This window comes from Microcebus murinus, chromosome 21, assembly GCF_040939455.1.
Source record: "Microcebus murinus isolate Inina chromosome 21, M.murinus_Inina_mat1.0, whole genome shotgun sequence".
Lineage (NCBI taxonomy): Eukaryota > Metazoa > Chordata > Mammalia > Primates > Cheirogaleidae > Microcebus > Microcebus murinus.
This window is the reverse complement of record NC_134124.1, coordinates 12,858,853-12,880,304: the sequence shown is the minus strand read 5'-3', so window position 1 is coordinate 12,880,304 and position 21,452 is coordinate 12,858,853. Positions and strand designations below refer to the sequence as shown.

General features: G+C 35.6%; 1 protein-coding gene across 4 annotated transcripts in view; it reads right to left on the bottom strand.

Annotated features, from left to right (window-relative positions):
* The window catches only part of RBM27 (RNA binding motif protein 27), a 76,771-nt gene that overhangs the window by 15,682 nt on the left and 39,637 nt on the right, over window positions 1-21,452 (bottom strand). For 2 of the 4 annotated variants that reach the window (XM_075996170.1, XM_012774168.3), the window contains exons 9-17: window positions 19,318-19,482; window positions 15,491-15,640; window positions 12,596-12,740; window positions 11,512-11,665; window positions 9,010-9,306; window positions 6,861-7,001; window positions 1,734-1,853; window positions 660-734; window positions 385-549 (exon numbers count right to left, since the gene is read on the bottom strand). In XM_075996170.1, the coding sequence (XP_075852285.1) occupies window positions 385-549; window positions 660-734; window positions 1,734-1,853; window positions 6,861-7,001; window positions 9,010-9,306; window positions 11,512-11,665; window positions 12,596-12,740; window positions 15,491-15,640; window positions 19,318-19,482 (1,412 nt within the window). The remainder of the gene's footprint in view (window positions 1-384; window positions 550-659; window positions 735-1,733; window positions 1,854-6,860; window positions 7,002-9,009; window positions 9,307-11,511; window positions 11,666-12,595; window positions 12,741-15,490; window positions 15,641-19,317; window positions 19,483-21,452) is intronic. The other 2 variants (XM_075996171.1, XM_075996172.1) reach the window with 1 other exon arrangement.

Sequence of the window (21,452 nt, the reverse complement as noted above, 5' to 3'; positions counted from 1 at the left end):
GATCACACCACTGCACTCCAGCCTGAGTGACAAACAGAGACCTCATCTCAAAATAAAAAGGATTTTATTACAACAGTGTTGTAATAAAACAAAACTACTGAAACAGGAAATCTTTCCTTACTATCACTCTAGCAGTTTCATCTTCAGTATAGGGAACCAAAAAATTCAATTAAAAAACACATCTTTGTTCAAAGAGAGTATTATCACCTCTTTTCAAAGAGAGTACATAGTGTCTATAGAAACACTAAAAAAAAACCCACAACTATATAATAATTGTTTGCCTAAATCCCCATTAGGCTATTAGCTACTGAAGGAAGGGTTCCACTGTACTTTCCATGATAATGTTCAATAACCCTATGTTAAATGAAAAATGCAAACAGATACCTCTGTTTTTGTCTTCACTTTAGATGGTGTGGAGACTGTGGAAGATGTTTTTAATTCATCTTTTAATTGTGAGATCTTTTCTCCAAGCTCTTTCAAAGTCTTCATTATATTTGCTCTTTCTTCTGGTTTCATGTTTTTGTTTTTTTCTAGCTTGGATATTAGCATCTTCAAAAGAAACAATATAAATAAGCCTTAAAAACTTTACAATTATGTGTATCTTTGTAAAATCAATTCTCTATATCAATTCCACGTGCAAAATAATGAGCCTATCTTACCTTTTGACATTCTATTTGTTTTTCTAACATTTCTTGCCTCTTTTTTCTCATATCTTGTTGTAGCTTCATTGCTTCCTATACGAATAGGTGAAGAAAGTAGTTAACAGATTACAAAACTGCCAGTGATACATCATGGTCCCATATTTAATTCATTTCTTCTGGGTCATCTCTATCTAAGACATATTTTCCTAACAATCAAAAATTAGCGGGCGACTTCTGGGGCCCCCACTCTTGGGGCCCCAGAACGTCGTCCAAAAAAAAAAAAAAAAAAAAAAAAATTAGCTGAAACCAGAGATGAAACCTTTGAATATATTTTCCCCAACACTTCCAATATAAGAGAGTTCACATTTATAACTGTACTTAAAAAAATATTTAAAATATTGGACACTAACCAGCTTTATCTATGAGGTTTACTGACGTGAATGACTTGAATGTCTTTATGAAGAAAAATAACTGTTTAAACTTGCCAATAAGCCAAATCTTTATTTTTGAAGTTTAAAGTTTAAAAATGTGAGGTGCAGCTATAGATTAGAAATGATAGCAAAATCTATGAATTTTGCCACAGAAATTTTGCCTATCACCCTCCTGTTAATTAAATCTCTAACTATACTGAGACAGTATATATAAATATTTTCAATATAGAAATATTTTATCTGAAAAACCCTATGCGATAAGCTTAAATGTAAGATGACAATGAAACTCTGAACTGAATGTTAATAATAACTATCAATATATAAATGCTACACTTTATGTGAAACTTATCTATCTTACAAAACCGAAACGGAATTTAAAAAGAAAATAAATACTGAAAAATGTCTGCTTCTTTTCCTTAGAGAAATTAAAACATGACAAAAAAATTTTAATCCTTGTGTTTCATGTGGACACTGAATGGCAATTGTGAAATACTTTTTCTGTATGTTCATCCTTTCTTTTCAAGTGTACGTTAAACAGAGAAGAAGCTAATAACATTACGATGCAGTTTCACAACAAGAATTGATTTAAAGGTGTTAACATAATACTTGAAAATTCAATGAGTCTTTTCCTCTGTAAGGCAAGAAGAAATAAGACTATTACCTGTTTTTTCTTAAGAACTTCTTGAACATCATGAGTTTTAGATCCTGAACAAAGTTTTGAAGGTGTCTTTAAGTTTGAGGAACTGTAAATCATTTTTTGATGGCCTGGAGATGAAAATATCTTAAGAAAAAAAAAGCACAAACAAATATTAGAAATGCTTAAATAATTTTTTTAGAAAGACTGCATATATTTCTACTCGTTAGGAGTTAAATTTTCTTTTAACATGTCACATGTCAAATGGCATTATAAAAACTAGTTCTTTGTATATAATTCAATTGTTAATTAAAAGATAAAACCAAACATTATTTTTTAGTAACATTTTGCTTCTGGATGCAATCCCACATTTTTCTTCTCTTTAAATTTTATTTTATTTATTTTATTTATTTATTTTTGGAGCCAGAGTCTCACTCTGTTGCCTGGGCTAGAGTGCTGTGGAGTCAGCCTAGCTCATAGCAACTTCAAACTCCTGGGCTTAAGCAATCCTTCTGCTTCAGCCTCCCAAGTAGCTGGGACTATAGGCATGTGCCACTATGCCTGGCTAATTTTTTCTATATATTTTTAGTTGTCCAGCTAATTTCTTTCTATTTTTAGTAGAGACAAGGTCTTGCTCTTACTCAGGCTGATCTCGAACTCCTGACCTAGAGCTATCCTCCCACCTGGGCCTCCCAAAGTACTAGGATTACTGGCGTTAGCCACTACGCCCAGCCTATTTTATTTTTTTAATTGCAAGAAAAAGAACAGCAGCCCCTGGCTAGAGGGTATCATCGCTGGTTACTTTCCATAAGTGAAATGCCAAATAAAAACCCGTGTTTCCCAATAACTGGAAACCCTTATAAGACTCAAGCTACTTTACAATCATAATCTTAATATTATACTTAATACTTAATCAAATGCTATGAGTTTATATTAAAATATAAGACAATAAATAGTTGGCTCACAGATCTGACTTTGCAAGCAACCAAGAGGTGGCCATTGTCACTGTGGTGGTTTTGGTATTTGGATTTTCTTCTTTTAAACAGATGACTCTCCAATTAATCTCCCATGTCTTTAAAGCACAGTAGAGCTACATGGCACACTATAATCACTCCAGTTCAAATCTTCCCTATTATATTGTTCTTTTTTTACTCTTTATTAATAATTTACTTTGAATACATGATATGAGAAATGCAAGAAATAGTATTAAGAGATTCATAGAAAATTTAATCACCTAAGTAATATATTCAAATATAAAATCTTCTCTCAATCACTAAAATACTTAATTATCCCCAAAATTAAGTTACTTTGGCAGGGCACAGTGGTTTATGCCTGTAATCTTAGCACTTTGGGAAGCTGAGGTGGGAGGATGGCTTGAGCCAGGAGTCTTGAGATAAGCCTGGGCAATAGTGAGATCCTGTCTCTACAAAACATTTAAAAATTAGCTGAGCATGGTGGTATTCAACTATAGTCCCAGCTACTTGGGAGGCTGAAGCAGAAGGATTGCTTGAGCCCATGAGTTTGAGGTTGCAGTGAGCTATGATGACACTACTGCACTCTAGTCCAGGAAACAAACCAAGACGCTATCTCAAAAAAAAAAAAAAAAAAAAGCTACTTTACACAAGAAATTCCCTCAAGTTCTGTAAGAACTCGGCATAGCTTACGTTCATGTTATTATTTATTTTATTATTAAAATTAAAATGGCAACACCTACAATTTACTGAGCACTAATTATTTGCCAAGCACTTCTCTTTTATGCTTTACTAACATGAAAGATTTAATCCCCATAGCAACTCAGTTTATGAAAATGAAATTAACTCAAGTTATCTAACTAGTACAGTTATTAAGAGGCCACGTCAAGTCAGTCAGGGCTGAGTTCAAAGTCTGCAATCATTTTTTTCTTTTTTTTATTGGTTTTTTTTTTTTTTTTGAGACAGAATCTCACTCTGTTGCGCATGCTAGAGTGCCATGGCATCAGCCTAGCTCACAGCAACCTCAAACTCCTGGGCTCAAGCAATCCTCCTGCCTCAGCCTCCCGGGTAGCTGGGACTACAGGCATGCCCCACCGTGCCCAGCTAATTTTTTTCTTCTTCTATTTTTAGTTGTTTGGCTAATTTCTTTCTATTTATAGTAGAGATGGGGTATCGCTATTGCTCAGGCTGGTCTCGAACTTCTGAGCTCAAGCAATCCTCCCGCCTCAGCCTCCAAGAGGGCTAGGATTACAGGCATGAGCTACCTTGCCCGGCCCTTCTTTTTTTTTAATAATGAAAATTTTTAAATAGACAAAAGTACAGATAATCATATAAAGCACTTGATATATCCATCATCAAGCAGAAACAATGATCAATACATAAAATAATCTTCTTTTACTTATATCCTCAAATACTACATTCTTTCCCCAAATACCATATCATCTGTAATATTTCAGTTGTATCTCTAAAAGATAAGGACTCCCTTCATTTTTTAACATAAAACACAATACCATCATCACACTTAAAAAGTAGTAATACTTTTTAAAATGTCATTAAATATTCACATCTCCAGCTTGTACTATAATTTTCTAAACAATTTTTCCCATTTGTCTGTTAAAGTCCATGTAGTGCAACTGGTTATGTCTCTTTAACGTCTCCTTTAATTCTTAAGTTTCCCTCTCTATCTCTTTCTTTTCCTTGCACATTATTTATTTAAGAAACCAGGTCACTCTTGTAGTAGTAGCCCCCACAGGATTCTGTGGTACCCTTGAACATGTTCTTCTGCCCTCCAAATTTCCTTTAAATCAGTGGGTAAATCTAGAGCCTTAATGAGATTTTTCTCTTTGACAACTTCCTTGCTTTCTGGTTTCACAAAATATTCTAGGTTCATCTGTAACACTTCCAATCTCAAAGCTGGAGACAATCATTTCTTCAAGGATTCCTGGTTCCTCTGAGTGCTAGGGGTGCTCATTGCCCCTGGGCTGGTCATTGTTTCTAGATCTTTTCCATGAACAGAATTAGGAAATTTGGGAAGTGTATTTTGTCGCTTTTTTTAAAAAAAGATAAAATACAACTTGAGTTTTTACTGATAATTTCAAATCAAATGCAGGACTGCAACGTTTTAACCTAACCTCATTTACCTTCCAACTCTTTTCAACCACATTGAAAATCTCATTTATCAATGACATCACATAATTCCTCATTTGATTTATCCTACAATGCTCACAAATCAGTTTCAGAATACCAACCATTACCAACATGACAGCTAAAAAGAGCTTTTTTTAAAATTGCTTTTTATCTTCAGGATATATCCCATTAGAAATATATAGTCAAATTACTGAGTTTTAAATCACTCTCTGTGCAGATATGCTAGTTCACTTATTTCATTTTTCTTTTCAATTTCTAGAACTTCTATTTCATTTAATTTTATAATTACATTCAGCATTTAAATGATTCCAAGTCATATCTACACAACAAGACATAGTGAAAAGTTGTCTAACTTCTATACTTACCATTACCACCACATTTAAATTATATGAATTATCTTTTTAGTTTTTCTATTATAAGCAAATATTTGTATTTGTTCACTGCCTCTACTTTTACTTTTTTATACCAGCAGTGCTCCACTATACATTTTCTTCTTCCAATTTGCTTTTATTTTTTTTATTTTTATTTTTTTTTGCGACAGAGTCTCACTTTGTTGTCCAGGCTAGAGTGAGTGCCGTGGCGTCAGCCTAGCTCACAGCAACCTCAAACTCCTGGGCTTGAGTGATCCTTCTGCCTCAGCCTCCCCAGTAGCTGGGACTACAGGCATGTGCCACCATGCCCGGCTAATTTTTTTTATATATATATCAGTTGGCCAATTAATTTCTTTCTATTTATAGTAGAGACGGGGTCTTGCTCTTGCTCAGGCTGGTTTTGAACTCCTGACCTTGAGCAATCCACCCGCCTCGGCCTCCCAAGAGCTAGGATTACAGGCGTGAGCCACAGCGCCCGGCCTGCTTTTATTTTTTTGCTTAATATATCCTGATAATCACTCCATGACACATATAAAAATATTCCTTATTCCTCTGTAAGGTAACATATACTCTACTGTGTGGACGTACTACATGTTAAGTAACCAGTCCCCTATAGATGATAATTTGGGTTGTTTCCAGTCTTTTGCTATTATAGAATCTACAATTACTAGCCTTGCACATATGTCTTTTCATATTTTGGCTAGGATACCTTTGGCAGATTCTTAGAAGGAAGATTATTTTAGAGTAAATGAATACATAATTTTGCCAGATATTATACTGCCAAATTTCCTTTCATGTGGGTTGTATCATTTAGCATTTCTATCAGCATCTAAATCTCAGATACATTTGGAATTTATCCTGGTTGATGATGTAATTAAAAAATGGATCTAATTTTATCTTTTCCATATGGCTATCCAGTTATCCAATACTATTTACCAAAAAGTCTGTAACTTCCCCACTGATTTGGGATACATTTGATATCATTTAATAAATTCCTATTTGCTATCTACTTCTATAATTTTATCTTCTGTCTCACTGCTCTATTCATGTGCCAATATCCAATGGTTTCAATTACAGTAACTATATAGTATTTTTTGGGCTATCCCCCGTTGTTGCTTTTCTTTTTCAGGGTTATTTTTAGCTCCCTTTGCAATAATCGCCATACTCAAAAGTCACTATACAGATATATTACTAAAAGCAAATGTAACTGCTTACTATATATTTCAAAGTTTGTTTTATTATGACAGAATACACCTTCACTACATTCCTAATGTATTAAAGAAGAAAATATATTAAAGAATATACTATATTATATACTATATTATAGTACAGTATACATATAATAGTATGTTATATATACTATATGAAATATACTATGTTAAACAAGAAAATAAAGAAATAGACAAATAAAAACATTTATCTATTAATAGCTAAAATTCTCCAAGTCCTACTTAGCTTTGAGTAGGAAAAAAAATTTAACTAGCAAATTTCTGACTGAGTCATGGAAATTAGGGAAGTATATATGCCACACATAGGTCAGCTATCACACTTGTCTTGATTAAGGAAGGAAGACATTATAAATCTGGATAATAATCAATTTTGTTAAGTTCCTTGTTAATTTATTAAATGACTCTAAATATATTTCAGATTACAGAAATGCATACCTGGCAATCGTCTCCAGCACCACCAGACTGATTCAACAAGTGTGCCGCATCACTCTGGTTGCCACTTGCATGTCCAAGACGATGTTTAACAGGAACTTTATTAAGAACATATGCACCCGATGTCTGTGGTTTGTTAATTATCTAGATATACAAAATAAACACTTATATGGTAAAAGTTTAAAAGCAAGCCTAGGAATAGTATAAATTTAGGGTAGTGATTACCGTGGCAAAGAAGATAAGAAAATGGGTGCAAAAAAAAAAAGAAAAGAAAAGAAAAGAAAATGGGAATGGGAGGGTGCTTCATTTATCTGTAAAGTTTTACTTAAGTGAGGTGGTGATTATATTATCCATACTTTTTTGAATGTCTAAAATATGTCACAAGTATATGGATATATATGCATAAAAATTATTATTTTTTAATGTTCTGTTTCTAATTTGTAATGTTCTAAAAGACTTAAGGGATCTTACTTGACAGTAACTTAATAAGAGTATGAAATGATTATCCCAAAAACATAATGCAATCTTGGGGTGCATTACCACCACATGGTCTAATGATCACAGAGGTGATGGTTTCACTCTTTTCTACACTATGTATCCAACATCTAGGAGAAGCATTCACCTCTGGGCTCTAACATGAAGTAGGACACAAATAAAAGTGAATGAAAATTTAGATGCAAATGAGTAGGATAATAAATGGAGTTGAGGCTATATACTAAAAGGAATACTTTTTTTAAAAAAAGATCTAAATGTATTTAATATAAACATAAGAATACCTAGGTGGAAATTATAATTATTGTCAGTATCTGAATGGTTCTAATGTGTAGTAATTTGTTCTTTCCTTCATCTATTCATGCAAATCTATTCATTTGATTAAGTACCAGGCATTGTTTTAGGCACTAGGGATAGAATAAATACAATAGTCAATAGTCAAAATCCCAGGAGCTTCTATGCCAGTTTTAAAAGGAACAGAATTTTTCTATAGATACGAGGGAGACTAATTCTAACACAAAATAAAGTAGTTTTAAGGCCAGGCACGGTGGCTCATGCCTGTAATCCCAGCACTCTGGGAGGCCAAGGCAGGCAGATATCTCAAGGTCAGGAGTTTGAAACCAGCCTGAGCAAGAGTAAGATCCTATCTCTACTAAAAATAGAAAGGAATTAATTGACCAACTAAAAATATATAGAAAAATTAGCCGGGCATGGTGGAACATGCCTGTAGTCCCAGCTACTTGCGAGGCTGAAGCAGGAGTTTACGGTTGCTGTGAGCTAGGCTGATGCCACAGCACTCTAGCCAACAGAGTGAAACTCTGGCTCAAAAAAACAAACAAAACAAGTAGTTCTAGATCAGAGTTGTTCAGTGGTGGATGGTTACTATACTTAGTGTTCACAAAAATCACTTAAGAGTACTTTTTAAAGATGTACATTGGCCGGGCGCGGTGGCTCACGCCTGTAATCCTAGCACTCTGGGACGCCAAGGCGGGCGGATTGCTCAAGGTCAGGAGTTCAAAACCAGCCTGAGCAAGAGCGAGACCCCGTCTCTACTATAAATAGAAAGAAATTAATTGGCCAACTAATATATATAGAAAAAATTAGCGGGGCATGGTGTCGCATGCCTGTAGTCCCAGCTACTCGGGAGGCTGAGGCAGTAGGATCGCTTGAGCCCAGGAGTTTGAGGTTGCTGTGAGCTAGGCTGATGGCACAGCACTCACTCTAGCCTGGGCAACAAAGTGAGACTCTGTCTCAGAAAAAAAAAAAAAAAAAAAAAAAAGATGTACATTATAGGCTCCATATCAACTCTAAACGTTTGGGAAGGTGAGGTCCAGGAATTTGCACCCAGGTAAGTGATTCTGAATATCATGGCACTTTTCAAACTTTGGGGTACATAAGAATCAACTGCAGAGCTTATTAAAACATAGATTCCTGGGCATCACTCATAGGGATTGTGATTTAGCAGGATGAGGTGAGGCCCAAGAATTTGCATTTTTTCCTAAGAATCTGCATTTGTAACAAGCTTCCACGAGATCAGATGCTGCTGGTCTGCAGATCAAACTATGAGCTCTGATGTATAAGACCCAAGGACCGTGATTTGAGAAATACTGACCTAGAGGGCTCGACTAGAGGACCTTTTGTTTCTAATGAATCAGATTACCTTTTGGATACCTCCGTGTACCGTTGAGGGGGGAGACTGGGCCACCAGCACCTGCTGCTGATGAAGATGCTGTGGCAGGTGATGGTGCTGCTGTGAGAGGTGACTAAGTGTTTGCTGTTGTTGCAGGAGCAGCTGTGTTGGGGACTGCAGTGCTGGTTGCTCATTATTTTCCCTATGCCACAAAACTCGAATAAATCGGTTGTTTAGAACTGCTTCTGTGCTAGAGATGGCTTTCCTGGCCTCCTCGTTAGTAAGATATTGAATGAGGGCTGCTTCTGGATCACCCTTAAAAGCAACCTTTAAGAAAATAATAGAAACAACATATTCGAGTTAGTGGCAAGTTGGAAGAATAAAAAAATTTTTTAAGAAAAAAAATAATAGAAATAACACAAATTCCCAACAACAGAAAACAGATAAGTTATGGTCCATTGCTATGTAATAAATTGTGTCCCTCCACCCCCAGATTAATATGGAGCCCTAAACTCCAATGTGACTGCATTTGGACATGAGCTTTTAGAAGGTAATTAAGGTTAAATGAGGTCATAGGGATGGGGCCCTAATGAATATGATTAATGGCCTTAAAAGAATTGGAAAAGATTTCCTTCTCTGTCTCTCTGCCATGCGAGGACACAATGAGAAGCCAACTGTCTGCAGTCAGGAGGACAACCATCACCACAAACTAAATTGCCCAACACTTTAATTAATCTTGGACTTCCTAGTCTACAAAACTGGGATAAAATACATTTCAGTGGTTTAAGCCACACAATCTACCAGTGTATGGTATTTGTTACAACAGCCCAAGCTGACTACTTATACCTACCTATATTAAGCTATCTAAATTTTTCTAAATGCCATAAAGAATTGTGACTCATGAAAACTTCAAGAGAAAAAAAATACAGGCAGTTGGTATGATCATATTTTCTAAGCATGTGAAGCATTTTTTTCCTGTGACTCCACTGGAAGCAGAATGTGAAGCATTTTAAAAAAGAGAATGTGTATATACATTCTTCCAGACAAATACATAAAAACATATGTCTTTAAATTAAAAGATACCAGCTACTTGGCAGGCTGAGATGGGAAGATCACTTGAGGCTAGCAGTTCAACACCAGCCTGGGCAACATAGCAGGATCCACAAAAATGAGAAAGATTAGTTGGGCACAGTGGCACATGCCTGTAGTCCCAGCTACTTGGGAGATTGAGGCAGGCAGACGCCTCAAGTCCAGGAGTTCGAGACAGCAGTGAGCTACCAATCATGCCTTTGTACTCCAGCCTGGGCAACAGAACAAGACCTGATCTCAAAAAATAAATAAACAAACAAAAGATCAACAGTCGTTACTGCCAAGAGGCAAAATTTGGGTGATTTGTTTTTCATTTGTGTTTAATGTATTTCCAATTATTTGTAAAACTAAACACTTCTGCTTCTGCAGTCAGGAAAAAAAATTGCTTAAAAACCTCTCAAAAAGAACACTTTGGGCTGGGCATAGTGGCTCACACCTGTAATCCTAGCACTCTGGGAGGCCGAGGCAGGCGGATTGCTCGAGGTCAGGAGTTCAAAACCAGCCTGAGCAAGAGTGAGATCCTGTCTCTACTATAAATAAAAAGAAATTAATTGGTCAACTAATATATATATAGAAAAAATCAGCCGGGCATGGTGGCACATGCCTGTAGTCCCAGCTACTCGGGAGGCTGAGGCAGGAGGATTGCTTGAGCCCAGGAGTTTGAGGTTGCTGTGAGCTAGGCTGACGCCATGGCACTCACTCTAGCCTGGGCAACAGAGTGAGACTCTGTCTCAAAAAAAAAAAAAAAAGAACACTTTGGTTCAATTCTTTGAAATACCAAGTACCCTAATACTACCTTCTTAAACTAAGATACATTATGGTTTGATGACGATACTTAAGTACACTTAAGTATAAGGGGTGACTGAAATTCCAACTTAAACTAGTCATCCAGTTCCCTCAATTACAGCATAATATCTAATCACAAATTCATAAATTCAAATATCTAACTAGCAGACAGTGAAACATAAAAGTTACAATTTATTTGATCTTGGATAACACATTACACTGTCTAAAATTCTCAAGATTAGAACCACCCTCAACAAATTACTATTTCACCACAATATAAAAGTCAGTCAGTAGATAAGATCACAATCTTAGAAATTACCAAAAATCTCAGCTACCTAGTTACTAGCTACCTAGAATATTCATGCAGGTTTTAAAAAAACTCATTTGTTCAAAGACGGAACTCTGAACAAAAATACAGTAGCCCAATGTCTTTCAGGAAGAGGTTGCAGAAAAGAACCAAATGAATTCACAAGAACAAATGCAGTTTAACAATTTCATCATAAAGGTGGGTATACAGATACACAGTGGAGTTTACAGCACTTAGCAGAGATAATCAGAATAACCACTGACTCACTTAAGCAAGCCAAGCTGATACACATACTTTCCAAGACCCATAAAATGCCTGGATTATGTCACAGGCATAGCCACATTTTTTACCTGGATATTAACAATAGTTCCAAATTTGCTGAAGTGTTCATTGAGCTTGGTAATGTTGTTCAATTCCTGAGGGATTTTCTTGACTTCTAATTTGGTGTTTGTATACTGATTCTTTCGCAAGAACCCTGGTTTATTCTGATTGTTATTCCCTTGCCTGAAAAGAATATTAATAGATCTTGATTAATTCCCCACCTCACGCCTACCCAAAACATACATCAGCAAAGAGTATAAGTTTATATTTATTTAAAAGTGCCTTTTGTAAGCCACTGAAGATTCTTAAGATATTACTAAGCAATTTTCACATCATTCTTATTATATAGGAATAGAATAGGTATGAAGAGAAGAGGACCAATTAACAGCAAAAATCATGTTAAAAACTACCATAGGCCGGGCGCGGTGGCTCACGCCTGTAATCCTAGCTCTCTGGGAGGCCGAGGCGGGCGGATTGCTCGAGGTCAGGAGTTCAAAACCAGCCTGAGCAAGAGCGAGACCCCGTCTCTACTATAAATAGAAAGAAATTAATGGCCAACTAATATATATATAAAATTAGCCGGGCATGGTGGCGCATGCCTGTGGTCCCAGCTACTTGGGAGGCTGAGACAGAAGGATCGCTTGAGCCCAGGAGTTTGAGGTTGCTGTGAGCTAGGCTGATGCCACGGCACTCACTCTAGCCTGGGCAACAAAGTGAGACTCTGTCTCAAAAAAAAAAAAAAAAAAAAAAAACTACCATAATTATTAAGGGGTCTAATATTAAAGTAAGAACTGACCAGTCGTTTTCAACATCTGCAAAGGTATAGAACTTTTTTCTTCTTTTCTGTTTATTTTCAGTTTCTCAATAACTTTTAATATTACGTTAGGTGAAGAAATACATACGCACAAATTATAAATATCTCTTATGAATATTCTGTTAATTTTCAATTTTTAGGACATTCTAAAGATATCTCCTAGAACCCTAACTTTGAGACACACATTTTAGTGAGACACAATAGTTTAAAAATTATTGATTAATGACAACTCTTAATTTTATGAATAATGCAAAAAAAACGACACCAATTAGATGTTACTAATTAGCAAGTTATCTTACTTTCCCAGCCAAGGTTTCTTTGTGAGTGGCCCTTCCAAACCACTCATAGCTCTTTTTCGGCTATCTGGTTCAAGAACTACTCTGGTTATGTTGCTATTAATTGAGACAGGAACTGGTGGTTCAGTCTGGATCACAATGTTAGCAGCTGTTGGAAACAAAAATTCACATTGCTGAGTTTCTGGGGAGTTTCAAATGATTAAAATATTTAGACTAAAAGCTAAAAAGAACTGTGAATAGCTCAACTACCATCATTTCCTTTTTAGAAATGCCTGACATCAAGAAAAAAATTAACAAATGTCTCTTTTGCAAATGTCTTTCTCCTTTTTTAAAAATGTAACTCCAAGTTTCAAAACTCAATGGTAACCCCAATGTAATAAACCGACTCAGGCATGAATCAATCAATGGATGCAAAAAATTACTGGCAAACAGTTGTTGGAGAATAAGGTATTTATATGGTACCAATCTACCACTCCACAAATTACGTACTTTTGCAATGAAGAGATCTAACAATTATCACCTTAGGCAAGCAACCAAACCTAGCACCATTAACAGAGGGACATTATTTGCCTCCTGATGTGATACAACAGGAAGTTCACCACAAGGATTAAATATTATTATAGAATTACGATTTTCTTATGTGTGACAATAATACTGTGTTTATATAGGACTGTCTTATCCTTTGGTGGAAGCTAAAGGACTTAAAGTATTTCAATGTCTACCGCTTACTTTTAAGTGGTTCAAAAAACAAAACCTAAGGGTAGGAGAGGGAAGAGAGAAAGACAAGAGAGAATACAAATAAGCATTCATGACCAAAGGTGACAAAGTATTAACAACTGGTAAATTTAAGTGAAGGCATTCAGGTGTTTAATGCATTTCTTTTGGTTTTCTATAGGTTTAAAAAATTTCCAAATTTAAAAGTTGGGAAAAAAATCCAAAGCCAGTGCTACAGATTGGCACATTTCACTCACAACAGTTGAGACTAAAATATTATGAAAAAGTGGTTTTTTTAATAGATTACCTGTGGGTAGGAAGAGGTGTATTGAAAAAAAGGTAAATAAGAACACAAAATTATACCTCTTATACCTGAGTATTTTCCCTAACTTTAGCAACTCAACCAAACAAATAATAACATATGTAGGGCTGGATGCTGGGATAGAGATATGGTGAGGGACAGTTGTTTCATTTCATCTGTGAGACACAGTCAGGGAAATTACTATGTAAAGATTCATTCATTTAACATTTAGTTATTTTATAGCTCAGCAACTGTCGTAGACCTTGGGTATAAATAAGTGAATAAATAGACATGATCACTGCCTTTGTAGGACTTGTGTTTTTAGAAAGCTAATGGATGAGGTAGAAACTGTGATGGCATAAAGCACTCTAGAATTTGAGATGTCATTGTGTCTTTCTTAAAATAGCTGTTATCACTACCACTTCATATTGCCTAAAGCTTTTCTTTACTTAAGTACATTATTACAAAGGAAAGACATATAGCTAGAAGTTGAGAGACTTGCCCAAGATAACAAACAAAGCAAGTCTGGAGAATATACAAACCACATGACTTCTATACTGAGAGAGATTATCTATGGATTACTGTGCATTAATGTACAGACAAACCAGGCTAGTGGCAAAGGAAAGACTTGATATCATTGAGAACATGATCTTTCCACTAATTTCAGATTATTCGGTAACAATATATGCATTATAGCATAGAAGGTAAGAGTATATTCTGTGGAATTAGATTGGGTTCAAATTCCAGTTCTGCCACTTAATAGCTGTGTGACCTTGGGCAAGTTCTTAACTTTTCTAAGCCTCAGTGTCTTCTCTTGTAAAAAGAATAAAAATAGTACCTCTTTTATGGAGTTGTAAAGAATATGACAGATAATATAAACACACTTAGTATAGTCCTGACACAAAAAATTGTTATCCTCTAGTTGTAATAAATATTAATGACAGTAAAAAAGAGTGAATAAAATCAGGATAGAAAAGAAGGTAAGAACAGAAAATTGTTCACCATGTGACTAAATCAGAAAACTATTTTCAGTATGGCCCATTGCCAGTCACTCAAACTGGAATTAAATATCAGAAACCTAGCTATGATAAGTTACCAAAATGAAATCCCATCAAACTTGTTAACCAATCTTTTTTACTGGAGAGGGGGAAGGAGGTTATCAACCTATATTAAAGGTAAATGCTGGCCGGGCACAGTGGTTCATGCCTATAATCATAGCACTTTGGGAGGCTAAAGTGAGAGGATTGCCAGGAGTTTCAGGCTGCAGTGAGCTATGATGATGCCACTGCACTCTAGCCCAGACAACAGAATAAGACCCTGTTTAAAAAAAAAACAAAAAGTTTGCACTTAATCTTAGTTTTGTGTTTAAGGTTTGTGCCTAAGTTTTGTAATGGTCCTACCTTATAGTTGCTATCCTAAGTGTTAAAAATGGTCAAATGGTAATTTTATTATAATGTTCTAGGTTCTCAAGATTATTACTGTAAAACACAGCTCTAAAGATACAAATAAGGTAGGCACTGAAATGATCAGTTCTTTGAGGGCAAGGGATCAGTGGATCAGCCATTTCATCTTTCTATACCCAGTATCTAGTATAGTGCCCGGCACAATTAAAACAGCCTAAAATCACACCAAGAAAAGCAATTAAATAATATTAGTATTATTTACATTTAAAAATAAATATATTCTAACTATAGCTTTAAAATGAAGTTTGGAGATGCAGTTATTTAAAATATTTGGGATAATTATATAGCACCTTTCAAAGACATGGTATACAAGTAATTTAGACATTAATTTCCTAAAGCCAGGTCAGAAATGCAAACATAATAACTATATCAAATTATTACACAACATTTAGCATCAAAAAAACTTCAACGCATTTTCACCTCTTGGATTTGCATCCATATCGCCAGATGTTAGGCCAATCAGATTGGGGCGCTGCGTCTGTGTTCTTGAAAAGAACTGTCTGTACTGAGATCTACCAGAACTGGTAATACTAGGAGCTTCTGGGTTATAACCATCTGGTTCATAGGTATCTGAGGGAAAATAACAAAACACATAACAAATCAGTCAGGTTAAACTATTTCTCAATGTTATAAAATAAAATGCTAAAAGACATACATTCTTCAGCAAATATAATTATATCAACTCATGCATATACAGCTATCCCTCAGTATCTGGAGGGGATTGGTTTCAGGACTCTGTGCAGATACCAAAATCCACAGATGCTCAAATCCCTTATATAAAATGGCATCGTATTTGCATATAAACTATGCACAATCTCCCATATACTATGAATCATCTCTAGATTATAAGACCTAATATAACGTGAATGCTATATAGTTGTTATGCTATATTGCTTTTTAATTTGTATTATTTTTTATTGTTGTGTGGACCCTGAGGATATGGAGGATCAAGTGTATTTCTCTTTGTGTTACGGTATATACATACACCTTTTGGAAGTGAAAAAAAATGCTACCAGCACAAAACATAGATATATGCATCCATTCTTAAATATCAATATATTTTCAGATTCATTCACCCAGTCATTTCTACCCTATGTATTAATCAGATAATCCAAACTTCAATGGACATTTTTAAATGTAAATTTTCATGTACACAAACACCATATATGAAGAGTTGATTGAATTACCTTGGTTATCTATCATGTCTCACCAATTCCTGTGCACTTTTTTAATTAAGGGGGAAAAAAAAATCACAATCTATTCATTTGGTTATTTGTATTTTAAACTGGAGAGATAACAGCTATCCTCATACATATGTTTTAAATAAAACAGCTAAATAAATTTTATATCTATAAATGTAATAATTATTTTACTACCACCCCTCTCATCAATGCACTTTTATCGCATTGCCTATGTTTTCTCTACAAATAAAAACTTAATTTTTAGGCCGGGCGCTGTGGCTCACGCCTGTAATCCTAGCTCTTGGGAGGCCGAGGCGGGCGGATTGCTCAAGGTCAGGAGTTCAAAACCAGCCTGAGCAAGAGCGAGACCCCGTCTCTACTATAAACAGAAAGAAATTAATTGGCCAACTGATATATATATATAAAAAAAATTAGCCGGGCATAGTGGCACATGCCTGTAGTCCCAGCTACTTGGGAGGCTGAGGCAGAAGGATCACTCGAGCCCAGGAGTTTGAGGTTGCTGTGAGCTAGGCTGACGCCACGGCACTCACTCTAGCCTGGACAACAAAGTGAGACTCTGTCTCAAAAAAACAAACAAAAAAAAAAAACTTAATTTTTAAAATTCAAATGCTAAATAACAATTTTGTTAGTGTTTAAAAAAAATTCTGAAAGCATTTCTCTCCTAACAGTATATACCCTCTTCATCCCACATAAAATGAAAGGGTTAAGATTGACTGAAGACATTGATTTTTCATAATTGTGATTCAGAAGTCTTTACATCTCTTTATTTTTCTTAATGGAAAAATTCTTTATGGAGTTAATATTAAGTTTTAGCTAAAAGATAAAGTACATTCAGATCTTTATTACTGGTCAGTCACATCTGTGATTCAGAGTATAAGCTCAGAAAATTATCCACATTTACGGGAACTTCTGGGCCACTACAGGCACTTAACTCTGCGGCCTAAGTAAGCACAACTAGAATTCAGAGAAGTCCTCTATCCAGCAAATTTCTCACCCTCAACTCACCCTCTTAGATTAAATTTCTCCCCAGAATACTGAACTTCCTCTAACTTTAGATTTGTGAGTGAACAGTCCTCTTGCACAAAACATCAACAGGCCACCACAAAGCCAAAACAACAAAATGCTATTAAAAGCACAGGTGATTCTGGGATATCTGGTATCAGAACTAGAATTGGTGATCAGCATTCTTTGTCTTCTCTAAACCCTCATTTTTTCCCTGTCTTCTGATTTTTGAAAATAGCTCATGGAATTGTATCAATATATTAAAAACTGTTTCCCTGTAATAAAATGTTAAATGATGTTGAATATTAAACACTAGGGCTATTTGTGTTGCCCTCCTAAGAGGAAGTATAAGAAACTATTATCACGATGATGTTCCTAATATAGATTTTTTTTTTTCCTTTAAGAGACAGGGAGGGTCTCACTATGTTGCCCAGACTGGTCTTGAACTCCTGGGCTCAAGCAATCCTCCCACTTAAGCCTCCCGAGTAGCTGGGACGAGAGGCGCACACAACCACATCTGGCTTTTATTAGAGATTTTTGTATTTTCATTTCCAAGACTCACATTCAGTCTCAAAGTTGCTTGATGATGATTAATAAAACCAATAAACTCTTTCACCTCAATGATTATAACACTATGCTTACAGTTTTCTGCCAAAAAGTATTTTTTTGGCTTCCTAATTATTTCAGTTTTTGTTCCAACCCTCCTCTTTATAATACTTTTTTTTTTTTTTTTCCAGACAGAGTCTCGCTTTCTTGCCTAGGCTAGAGTGAGTGCCGTGGCGTCAGCCTAGCTCACAGCAACCTCAAACTCCTGGGCTCAAGCGATCCTCCTGCCTCAGCCTCCCGAGTAGCTGGGACTACAGGCACGAGCCACCATGCTCGGCTGATTTTTATATATATATATTAGTTGGCCAATTAATTTCTTTCTATTTTTATGGTAGAGACGGGGTCTCGCTCAGGCTGGTTTTGAACTCCTGACCTCGAGCAATCCGCCCGCCTCGGCCTCCCAGAGTGCTAGGATTACAGGCGTGAGCCACCGCGCCCAGCCTATAATACTTTTTTAAGACAACCAGAGACAGTACTTAATCATGAGCATGCCCTCCTGATGAAAACACGCACTGTGATGATATGCCTAGCTTAAAAGCAAATCTAATATACTTATTAAATTTAAATGTGCTTAAGGCTGATATGATTGGAAGTGATATATAAAATAACAGCTTCCAGGCTAATAAATGTCAACTTTAAAAATTATATGTAGTATAAAATACAAAATAGATACTGCTTCATCTTTAAAAAAACTACCAGCAAATTATGACAAAAAAGTTTTCAGTTACCACTTGGTACACTTCCCAGAAAAATCTCCAACAGTTTAGGCTGCAGAAAGTTTTACAGAAGTTACATAATTAAATGACCTTATTTTATAATTCCTGGAAATACAGAGAATCCCAATAAACTTAAAAATCCTTTAGTTAATTATGATGAACTGAGATCTAAAGGCAAAGTGAGAAATATTTTAAAAAATTCATGCGACATCCACAGAGCAACTCCACAATCTTCAAAATACACATGTCAACAGGAGGAAAGAATCACATTATATATAACCAGTCCATACAACAAGGAGCAGAGGGTGGAAAGCACATGTTCATCCGTGATCAGCAAGAAACCACATGTTCATTTTTGTTTTGTTTCAAAGAAAAATTAACCTAGTTTTTCTTATAATGCATAATTAGTTAGAAAATATTTAAGTAGATATTATTTTCCTATCTAACTGATTAGAAACTCAAGGAACTAGCATGACTTTGTTACTGAGACACTCAAAGTAAATACAGAAGACACCAGAGATGACAGACACACAGGAGGCCTAATCATCTAGCAGCCACTAGGGACAAACCAAAGAAGCAGAGGAACAGAAAAATAAAACTATTTAAGAGCTTTAATGGGAATCTGCGACAGCAGATCAGGATGCCAGGTCACCCCTTAGGCTGGGCCAGCTTAAGGTACAAAAGATCAGTGAGGTGGATGGCCATTTGTAGCAAAGCTTACCTGGGACCAGAGGGGTGGGGCTGGAGACTGAGGTATGGTACCCAATGGAGGATCCCATGAGGTTGCGAGGTGGCACCAAACGAGCTGCCAACAGAGGAGGCGGTGTCCCCAACTGAAGTCGCTCAGATGCAGCAGCACCATGTTCACGAGAGTACATGGGCTGTCCTACAGAGGAAAGAATAGGAGGGCAGCTGGGAATGAGAGTCACAAGCTTCTCTTAGGTAATGATGTACTTCCAGAGACGTTGAGCCAAAAACAGAAATTATACAAACAGAAAAAGTAGCTGAGAAAGATGTTACTACAATTCTAACTCAAGAAAGAATAGACATGCAACTGGTGAGGATGCATTCAGGTATAAAGAAAAAGAATTAGGTAGTATGTATAATCTCTATCTTTTATGATCTTAAAGGGAAAAAACTATTTGCTAATGTTATTCAAAGCTGAACATTCAGCCACATCAAGTTATTAGGCAAAAGAGCCTTGAGAATTCACAGAGAATTTTATATCCAATGAGATATGCAGGTGTGAAGGTAGTCACATCTATTAAAAAAAAACCCACCTCCCCAACCCTGCATAATTTCAGGTTTGCATATACTCCCACATCTGGGGCAGAAAAAATAATAATAAAAGCATTAAAAACAAACAAGCCACCATAAGCATACCCTCACAGAGAATAAGAAATGTTCAAAAGAAAAAATTAAACAAGATAGTGAAAATTTGTTATTCCTATCAGCAGATGTATAACAAGTACAGAGAAGGAAAAAAAGGGACAAAAACCTAGATCAATAGACCAGCACTGGACACATACAATTATCCTAGATATAAAGAACCACATTTTGAAAGAATGCAAATCTAGGGTTTACCTATATATGCTGATGCAAGAATGTAGACACAATGAAGCCAAATTTTGAAGTACAGAATTTTAAAAAGACAAAGTATCAAAGAGAAAAACCTCCCTTTGGTTGTCCATTTAATAGTATCTTTTTACTGACAACCTCACTTGAGACATAATTAAAAGACTTAGTTAATATTTTATATCCAAAGCCAGACATTCACTATGAGATACAAGACAAAATTAAGTGAATTAACAATTTTATTTACATCTACTAAAATGTCCTTAAAAGTTATAAAATTTCTCAAGATTTTAAACATAGTTTAATAGGACAAGCTATGAAGCAACCACTTGATTTCTTAGTAAATGTTGAGGGAAAATAGATACACTAAACTCTGCTACCTTTCTCTTCTTATATATGGCGCAAAGGAAGAGGTGACAAATCATATTGTATAGCAGACCACATAACTGTGCAATTAGCACCAACCCTTTTAAAATCTACATTTAAAAACATCAATCATTACATTGCAAAATCAACTTCACATATCCTCAGTGATCTGAAAATAGTATGATCTATTGTACAGAATCACTTGTGACAAGTGCCCTATCAACAGAATTAAGTAATGTTTATGAGAGAAAAATGGGAAGGACATACAATCTCAGTCCATATGATTACTTTAAACTTATAATACATCACTCAATGTACCAAATGTATCTAATTAATAATAACTGTCTCAAAGTAAGCTGGAAACTAAAAAGCTAGTTTGCACTATGTCTACATTGATACAAACTAATGACAAAGAACATGCAATTCAAACACTCCAGAAAGATGACTGTTTATTCAAGTGAAGCCCGATTTTCTTTCAAACAACACCTAATGAAGACTCTAAATACTACGTCTAAAAGAAACAGCGTTATTAAGACAAAGGACCAATTCTAGAACAGGGCAAAAATTTACGAACTTGGTACTCCTTGGTATACCTTGTCCTTCCAGAAGCTATCAAAGACTGGCACCTCAAAAATAAAGAAAAAAAACATCAGGAGCCAACAAGAAGAAACTCCCACTGATCAAAGATGAAATAATCTGAACATCAAAGAAGACTGTAATGGTCAGGTGTGGTGGCTCATGCCCATAATCGCAGCAGTTTGGGAGGCTGAAGCAGGAAGACCACTTGAGGTTAGGAGTTCAAGCAACTCTTAGGCAACACAGTGAGATCCCATCTCTTAAAAAGAAGAAATGACTATAATGGAGTGAAACATATCAAACATGTTAAAAATACATGAGTTCATAATGACACTTAAA